At 36.4% G+C, this 9,430-nt stretch overlaps 1 protein-coding gene across 6 annotated transcripts in view; it reads right to left on the bottom strand.

Annotated features, from left to right (window-relative positions):
• Window positions 1–383: 383 nt before the first annotated feature.
• The window catches only part of LOC108566353 (SLIT-ROBO Rho GTPase-activating protein 1-like), a 24,213-nt gene continuing 15,166 nt past the window's right edge, over window positions 384–9,430 (bottom strand). For 3 of the 6 annotated variants that reach the window (XM_017926186.1, XM_017926181.1, XM_017926185.1), the window contains exons 2-15: window positions 5,685–5,868; window positions 5,463–5,628; window positions 5,174–5,395; window positions 4,885–5,013; window positions 4,601–4,822; window positions 4,272–4,547; window positions 3,945–4,215; window positions 3,641–3,853; window positions 3,474–3,579; window positions 3,192–3,410; window positions 3,062–3,144; window positions 2,821–3,001; window positions 2,533–2,761; window positions 384–1,297 (exon numbers count right to left, since the gene is read on the bottom strand). In XM_017926186.1, the coding sequence (XP_017781675.1) occupies window positions 491–1,297; window positions 2,533–2,761; window positions 2,821–3,001; window positions 3,062–3,144; window positions 3,192–3,410; window positions 3,474–3,579; window positions 3,641–3,853; window positions 3,945–4,215; window positions 4,272–4,547; window positions 4,601–4,822; window positions 4,885–5,013; window positions 5,174–5,395; window positions 5,463–5,628; window positions 5,685–5,868 (3,308 nt within the window). In that variant the 3' untranslated portion in view covers window positions 384–490. The remainder of the gene's footprint in view (window positions 1,298–2,532; window positions 2,762–2,820; window positions 3,002–3,061; window positions 3,145–3,191; window positions 3,411–3,473; window positions 3,580–3,640; window positions 3,854–3,944; window positions 4,216–4,271; window positions 4,548–4,600; window positions 4,823–4,884; window positions 5,014–5,173; window positions 5,396–5,462; window positions 5,629–5,684; window positions 5,869–9,430) is intronic. The other 3 variants (XM_017926187.1, XM_017926184.1, XM_017926183.1) reach the window with 2 other exon arrangements.

Here is a 9,430-nt window from a genome sequence, read left to right as displayed (position 1 = left end):
GTTAGACAACATCCGGTCGTTTCCGTGACATAACGATCGCGACATAGAAGTCTTACACAAATTGCATAATCATTATATGTATATATATATATAAAAGAAGTATTATTAGTTTTTTTTTTGTTATAAGATTACTTTGGTTAATTACAATCACATGCAATATTACATCGTATATTAAATATATATATATTTGTATCATTTCTTATATTTATGGTGTCTATATATATATTAGTCAGAATAATAAAGATTCAATTGTTGGAATCTGAGCTTCGAGTATACCGGTAAAGAGTTATAACCATCTGTGAATGAATACACGCATCTTTAACTATTTTGATATCGCTTCAATTCGGAAGCATCATCAAATATGAATAATAATAATAAACAGATAATGTATATGTGTGTTTATGTGTTCATATATATATATAAATATTGGTTAAAAACATAAGATAAAAAATAGAGGTTTGCTTCATCTCTAGATCCCTTCTATAAAAACCTAGGTGCTAAGGTCAGAATCTTTGTTGCGATTCACGTCTGGCGTTTGATTAACTCCGGAGAATACTGGTTTCTTGAGCACGGCGGGCTTGGCCTTAATCTGAGGCTTAAATGTACTATTTGTGGTTACTATTTGCGGTATAAGTTTCCTGTCCGGCGCTGGACTGGTGATGGCAACTAAGTCGGATATTGGTTTAGGAACATCCACATTGGCTGAGGTGTCTATATGCACCTTGGTATTCTTCTTCAGGGTGCACTGGTTTTGCTTGGCGAACCTCTCGGCCGCCGTCTGCATGTCAGGACTCTCCGGGCCTGAAGGACTTTCAAGAGACTTCAAGAATGTAGCATCTTCTTCACCGCCGCTACCGTACGCCACAGACATGGGTTTCTTGGTTAAATCCTTCGGACTTGAATTACCTACCAATGGAAGATCCATCACCAGATCAGGCGTGTGGTTCTGCCTCGCCCAATTATCCGAATTCCTATTAGGTTTCGTTAATGAATTAACCTTAATATGCGATTGCGAATTAGCCCTGCGCTGCCACTGCTCTCGGTTCTGGTTAAAGTTTACATTCGATCCTTCCACATTAGACTCTACCTCTTTCGTTCTCAGATCCACAGAACTCTCAGCTTTATCCGCCAACTCCGGCTTCTTCGTCAAGGGACTTCCGTTAACTAATATACTTTGCGGACTCTGATTTATGTTTATTGTTGTGCGATGCGAAATGACTGCCTCCTCCTGAACTTTACTATTTACTTGTGAATCGAAAGACATGTCCAGAGATTTGCTGTGCACATGCCCGGCGTTCTGAAACAAACATCACAGCTAAATCAGAAACTATTCTAAATCAATTAGCAAAGCAAACTGAAAGAAAAAGAGAGCATATAATTTATAGATCTAAAAGCAATTAAAAAATATTCCACCCATCTCGCCTGAAAACACAAAAGCATGCAGCTCCAAAATGTAATCATTAATTAATGAAATAAATAAATGATTATTAATACTTCACTTGAAATTACTTTAAACTTGATTTAATTTACACCGATCAACATGCAACAAAAGTGCTCACCTTTAAAATAATGTAGTCTTGAACTGTAGTCTAGCAAATGTACTATGAAATCAACAAAAAAAAAATCAACGTGAAAAAAAAAATAAATATAATTAATTAAAACTACAAAATTTCTTAATACAAACAAAAACAACAAAACAACTTTCTTGCGACATTCCATTTTGGCTGAAGCGAAATTAAGTTCTAAAAATGTTATTATTGATTAATTGTTCTAATACTCGCCAAAATGCAATGTTGTCCAACAGGTCATGCGAAATAAACAACACTTCGTGACAAAGGAAGGCTAAGAGTGTACACTGAATTGACAACAAAAATAAATAAAAGAAAAAAAAAACATTTATTTGTTAAAATAAATAAATAGGGGGGTGGGAAGTGCTACAAATGCCGTTACAAGCAATGCATGCACACACAGATAATTAATAATTGAAAACAAAACTTTAAAAGATACAAAATTAAATTGAAAATAAAAAATTATTGAAAAGAGACCTGAAACCTTGAACTCTTGACTGAAATATTTACATTTAACAAATATATAAACTAGTATTTATATATGTATATAAAATAATAATAAAAAAATATATTGCTATTCTTCGAGTAAATAAAAACTAATAATAATAAACTTACATGTATCCTAACTTTTTTTTTTAAAGCTTTATCACATCATGCAGACATGCACATGACAACTGAAAAAAATACATGTGTCTCTCCTTTCTCTCTTAAAATAGAACGATGCGGTTTCGTAACATGCATAAAAAAAAATACTAACTCAAAAGCAAGAATGGGCTCATAATTTTCGATGCACTTAAATCACAAATGAGATCATAAACTTTCGATGTCAAATTTTTTAAGCTAAATACATTCTTAAGTGTGGTGAAGAGCAGAGAAATAGTGACGGAGATTCTTGGTTGGGAAAGGCGGACAGGAGAAAAAATAATAATCATGACACTAGCAATTATACTGTAGTTTCTAATACCTCTCTGGGTTGAGTCAAAAGGACAGGAGACGAGTTTTTGGGCTGGGCCGTGTCTGACATATCAGAAACTGTAGTCCAGGTAATCGGAGTGCACTGGACCAGCGGCGAATTCGTGACGGATACCGAGCTTTCCGAGAGCATAGAGTCGTTGGAACTGGAAGCCCTTCGCCGCATGGACTCCTCCGAAGAGCTCGACTTCAAGTTCTCCATCTTATCGCGGTCATCGTCCCTTCAGATGCAAACGAATTTGATATTACGTAACGTTATATATTAGTAGCGAGGACTTACTTCATTTTTAGAAGGATATATTTATCTGGTATTAGGCCTTCGTTTCCATTCACAGCACCTCTCCACCAGTCATTCGAAACCTGAGCATATAAAGTTACCGTATCTCCTTTCTTCAAAGACAATTCTCTATCGGATCTGGCAATAAAATCGAACTGTGCGGTAGCCTCCATGCATTCCGAATCTACGAAAGGAACGGGTTTTATTACCTTTTCCCAGCAATCGCAACATGCAAACAATTTACCATCTTCGGATGGGTAAACCTCGGAGTCGATATCCTCGGGCCCTTGCTCCGAAGGCGAATCACCTACATCACTGTAAACATTTCTGCAAATTAAAAATATCATCTCATTGCTTTCTCAAAAGAAACTTACTGATCATCAGGTTCAGGCGAAATAAATTTTTCATAAACACAGCCTCCATCATTAGGAAATATATCTTCATTATATTTAATAATATTCTTGATCAGTTCATTCACTTGATTCTGATACTGAACTTGATCTTTATCTTCAGGAACAGGAACTAGAGTTGGCCCGAAACAGATGGCCAAGTTGTATGGATCCATCATGTTCTCATCGTGAAACTCGGACAGACTAAAATGCACGCATTTGAGATATATCGAACGATCGTTGTTTGTTTTATTTTAAGAAACTCACTGATTAAGGAACGCAAACAAATATCTCATCACAACCATAACTGGTCTGGGCAAGCTTTGGATTAACTCTCGCATCTTCTCGATAAACTCGTCTTTGGATTCTAATTCTGAAAAATAGTAAGAAATGAGTTTGGTGTGGGCGGATGTTTTAGGAATTGCATAATGTACGTGCTAAATCCATAAACTGCTCGAAGTAAATGATTGGGAACAGAGGCTCTCGCAACTCGCGCAAGTATAATTTCAAAACGCCGGCCACACTGTTTATATCCGAAGCATCGGTCATGTCGGCCAGAGGATCTTCGCCGCGCTCGAAGCATTCCCTGAAGTTGTTGATTTCCACCTGAGATCCGGACACCCTGAATATACCTTGATGATGTAAACCTGCATAAACATTGCACCTCAGATTAATGAACCAAGCTCAAAGGATCGTTTGCCGCTCATGTAAACAGCTGCTTAGCACGCGTATATTTACCATATAAATTAATTACTCTTATGCAAGATTTTATGATCAGTGGTATTTCTTGGTTGGTGGCTTCCAGATATTCCTCAAGGGACCCTCCAAATAGCTTAGGTTGCCCGTTCATCTGGTAACGACCTATGCGTTTGCGACGCGGCGTTTTTGCAGCCGACTTAAGAGTGCTGTTACAATCGGAGTTATCAGTTTTCAACACGTGCCGGATGTACTCTTGCTTAGCATCCAATCGAGCAATCTTCGTTGAGGCTATAAAATATTCTCTTAATTTCTGAAACGAAAACGAAGAATGAGATTCAGCAGTTTTGTTATCAAGCAAATGATTACAGTCACATAAAATTCTTCAGTCTCCTGCTTATCGGCCCTCAGCTTGATCACAGCTGTTTCCAGCGGCTTGCTAATGGCGACCGCACTCTCTCCGAAATAACCGGTACAATCGTAGTCCTTTGCATTCAGCATCTCCAGAAGTGTTGATTCAGCTGTCTCCAAAGTCTTCCAGACCTCCTCGGATTCTGCACGCAAAGAGGTCACGCGCTGCTGCAACTGCTTCAGGCGACTTTCCATCTCCTGATGCAACACCTTGCTTATTTCCGGCTCCAATTGCTAAAGATTGTACGATCGTGAACTCGAACTGTATACGAAATATGCGAACTTACTTCCTCGTGCTTCTGGCCTTGGAATTCCAACTTCTTCGGTATCATGAATGCGCTGTGGTTGTACTCGAGGAATTTCTGCTTATCCAAGCGCGAGTCCAGCGAATTAATGCAAGATGATAGAGCATCCATGCCGCTCTGAACCGAACGCTGTCTACCTTCTTCAGCGGAAACGTGCATAAGAAGCGCCCTAGATATGCAATTATGAAAACCAAAATCCATGCACTAAAATGAAAAAAAAAAGACCTATATAGTTCTACGAAACGAGAATTAACTTTCAATATTACGTCGATGAGATCGGATAAATCATCCACGAAGTACTTGTGGATAGTCGTGTTCGAGGCTTCCAAGCACAAGATGTATTCGTTCCGCGCTTTGAGTGCTTTGAGCTTCGAATCGGTATATTTGTTTTTGCGCTGGAAACGAAGAGAATATGCACACTGGTGTTAATTTGTATTCGAAAAAAGAGCGCGACGCCGTAGGCGGAAACGGATGACGGGAGCGTGCCTGATTTCAGTAAGTGCGTTCTGAAGGACAAACTGAGCGCGCGCTCTTTCAAATTGGTATATCATTTACCTTCAGCACTTCCTTACTGGTCACCTTATACTTCTTGGACTTGTCCAGCTTGTCTTGGGCGAGAGACTGCTCGAATTTGGTCTTCTGCATCTCAGCCGAGCGGAGTTTAGTTTCTGCCTGACGCAGTTCACCCTGGTAGCTGTGATATGTTTTCATAGTAGTGTGTAACTCGTGCAGCACCCTTAGTATTTCCTCGTGCATCTCGTACCCAATCTCGCGACACTGAAAGACCCATGATTTTCTTGTATAATTTATTTGAATAGATTATTTATTTGGTGCGCGTCTGTACCCTCTTGTATATCCTTTGGACGTCTTCCATAACTTGGGCCAAACGTGATACTAAATGCGTTGAATACACTTCTGAAAGAGCAACATGGTCCCGACTCAAATTTCTTGTCTGGGTCACTAGCTGCTGCCAACAAGCATAGCTCGAGAATAATGGCCATTGTTCCCTCCTTGGGAAAAAATATAAAATTAACATAGTCCAACTAAAAATTGTCGGCGCTCTTACTTCTGTTTCTGTTCTTTATGCCTTAACTGAAGGCTCTTGGCTAGCTTATCCAAATTCTTGGAATAGTCTAGCTCGAGTTCACCCCTACGTCTAAAGAAGTCCTGTAGCTCTGTGACCAAAGCCACCTGAGCTTCCATCCTTAGATCGAGGCATCTCAGCTGATCGTTCAATTGCAGACGGATATCTGTAACAAACGACGGGAATCAGGAAATTGTTCACCGTGAAATTAATAAATTTATATGCGCATCTCGCTATAAATAGGCGAGCTATAAAAAGCGTTTCCAACTTTATTCGCCAATGTAAAGCTTGTGCGTCTTCAGCTTCAATTAATGGATTGTGAAAACAGGCGCTCTCAAATTGATTACCTGTCCACAACCATAGGACGTTTCATATTCTAAAAGGAGATACGATCAGTATAATCATAAATTAAATGTCTGTATTCTTGGTAGCGCTGAGAATATTCGGGGAAGCTAAAATCGATAGCGCGAGGGGTTGAATTCTTGATGTAATTAAAACAGATAATCCGCCATCGCACGCAGCGACATTGATAACCGAGCAGAGGCTATAGAGATAGATGGTATTTTCGAAAGAGACAAGCATGAATTCATCCACCAATCTAGAAATAGAAATAATTTACGAGCGCGAAGGATTTGTTATTACAACTTAAACATATATAAATCCTGCATTGAGCGGAGGCGGCAGGAGAAGGATGAGATCTAGACGATAATAGCCAACAGTCAAAGTCAAGGTTCATCCGTTTTTTTTTTGTCCGTTTCACATCTCAGCATTCAATCGCAAGGGGAGATCAACAAATAAATAATATTTGTGACACATTATATAATTAATATTACAATCATGCTTTTATAGAATATCAAAATTTAATTTATTACCGAACCACTGCTACGCAATCCAATTCTCTGCATCATCACATCTATTAATGCAAATTATCTAACACCCGGTTGATACTGATTACACTTATTTATATAATATTAAGTTCAAGGTTCGTACCTAAGTCCTAATCCCTATATAGCCAATTGCTTGATTAAAAACGTCCGGTTATCTATGACCGTCAACCCTTTTCATTTGGGTACATTGCAAGACCTTCAACCTCAATTGCATATATATAGAATTACATCATCACGTTGTAGCCACTTTTACTTAATCACATTCGTAAATGTTGCGCATCAACTAAAAATTGATAGACTTTTTACCTTCATAATAAATTACAATTACAAACAAATTTTATCAATTTTTAACATACTGATTTCGATAGCAGTGAAGCTGTGTGGGTTGCAGTTGTAACACAAATCAATTTTGCAATATCCGGATTATAATTATATAAATATCGTTAAAACTTAAGGAATTGATCACAAAGCATAATGAAATAAAAATAAATAAAATATAACAACAAATAATATGTTTTAATGTAGTTTTAATATTTCTAGAAGATGGCGTAACTGTCGCGGTAAAAACTTGTGACGTCAGACAGGACCAAATTACTTTAATTAAGATATCTCGAAAAGTAATAAGCAGATTTTGATAATATTGATACCAAAAATCCTAAAATATTTTTTCACACGTTTTTGGTGTAAAACATTGTTTAAAAGTTCTTTGATTGGGAAAATGTTAGAAGGACTGTCTCCTAGTTCACTGATACTCCTCCTTTTCCGTCTTGACTGTTACCGTGTGAGGTTGTTCTTGGTGTTCTTCCGATTTTTATAGCAAATAAAGACAATTTTCTGGGTAAATATTTATACAATTACTTTAATATTTCAACTACAAACCATTATTTCATTAAATTCAATGCCTTTCAATTCATTTCAATCAGATTTTTTTAGATGAAATTTATGATCGGCATTAATGGCGGATTAGATACTTTTCGTTGTTGTTTTCGCGCGAATATAAATTTGCAATTAATTTAAGTAAATGCAGTGAAACCTCAGTGAAAATGCATAACGAGAATTTCGCTTAACGAGCAAAATGAATTGTAATTTTATGTATATTTTTGAATTCGGAAAATTTGAAACGGATTAAACTCATTAAGTGAGGTTCCACGCGGTGGCAATCGCAAGCCCGACAACCATCTATCGAAATCCCGACGTTCGAATTCCCGCCTGGCTCAAAATCCCGACGTTCGAAATCCTGACTATATCGAAATCCTGACAGTGTCTTTTGATATTATAATTTCTACAATAACATTTTTATGGTAGTCGGGATTTCGATATAATCGGGATTTTGACATGGTTGGGATTTCGATATAGTCGGGATTTCGATACAGTCGGGATTGCAATAGACGGTCTTTCGGTTGACGGGCTTGCGATATAGACCCGGTTCCACTGTATTTATAATTATTTATTAATACATTCGTTAATTAGTAATAAAAACTGTCTTACAGCAATATTTATCGTGTTTTTTTTTTCATTTAGGTGGATATCTTTACAAGTGGTTAATGCTTTCCGCGGTTCTCATTCCACGTACTTTCTTTCGACTGTTTTTGTGAATGTAAGTAACACTTTATAGTAAATCCAATTTAAATTCTCATTGTATTTTTTTTTATAGTTCCAATTAGGTGTGAATAATCAAATAGATACTGCAGTATTTTTTTTTTTGAGTGTAAGTAAAACAAATATTTATTATATAAAATCTATATTTTTTTCAAATCCAATCTTTATCTTTCTATTAGGTATGGGCAAACTTTCAACCAGAGGGACTGGAATTTTTTGCGAGTGTAAGTAACATTTTATTAAATATTATAGTAATTTTAATTAAAAATTGGATTAAATATTAATGTAAATATTGTATTCTTATTCGTTTTTTTGGTTTTGTTTCTTTAAATATTACAGTAAATCAATGAAAACTTAACATTTTCGCAATAAGAAAATTTACTTATATGATTTTCTTCTTCTTTCAATTAGGTGTGGACAAACTATTGACTAGAGACAATTTCAAACTAGAATCATCCAGCGTCGCTGACGCTCACAGCGACCATGTCTGAGGTAAGTCAATCTATTATTGACATACAGTGGAACCTCGCTTAACGAGAAAAATGACTCGCTTAACGAGCGATGTTTCGCATAACGAGCGATGTTTCGCATAACGAACGATGTTTCGCATAACGAGCAATGTTTCGCATAACGAGCGATGATGAGAAAAGAAGTCCCGGATTGCGCGCCTTCTACATAATTTTTAAAACTTTTACACACATGTGTATTTTTGAATATGTTTCACTATACGAGTAAAAATCCGGAAATTTTGGAATTGATTATACTCGTTAAGCAAGGTTCCACTGTATTTTTAAAACTATAGGGATATGTTTTTTTTTTTGAGACAAATATTAAATCGTTACATCATCAAGTGAATTACTACAACTGCATTCTTCACTTTCTTATTTAAATAAATAAATAAGAAAGTGAAGAATGCAGTGGTAAAAAACAACTTCTCAACACGTACAATTTGTGAATTATTTCAACAAACATATTTCACATAAAATTTATTTAATTTAATTATTTTTATAAAAATCTTAATTATTTTATTTGTTGATGAAATTCTTAATCTTATATACATATTAATTACTTTATTGTCAAATTATTGCTGGAATTCAGATTCAAGTTACAAAAAAAAACATCTTATGGATGTTCGCAAATTTCATTAATTATCTTAACGAGCGACGTTTCGCATAACGAGTGACGATGAGAAGAGAAGTCTCGGATTTCGAGCCTTCTACATCATTTTTAAACCTTGTGTAC

This window comes from Nicrophorus vespilloides, unplaced genomic scaffold, assembly GCF_001412225.1.
Source record: "Nicrophorus vespilloides isolate i.1.1-1 unplaced genomic scaffold, Nicve_v1.0, whole genome shotgun sequence".
NCBI classification, from domain to species: Eukaryota; Metazoa; Arthropoda; class Insecta; order Coleoptera; family Silphidae; genus Nicrophorus; species Nicrophorus vespilloides.
Note: the sequence above shows the minus strand (reverse complement) of the source record. Positions and strands in the feature narration are given on the sequence as shown.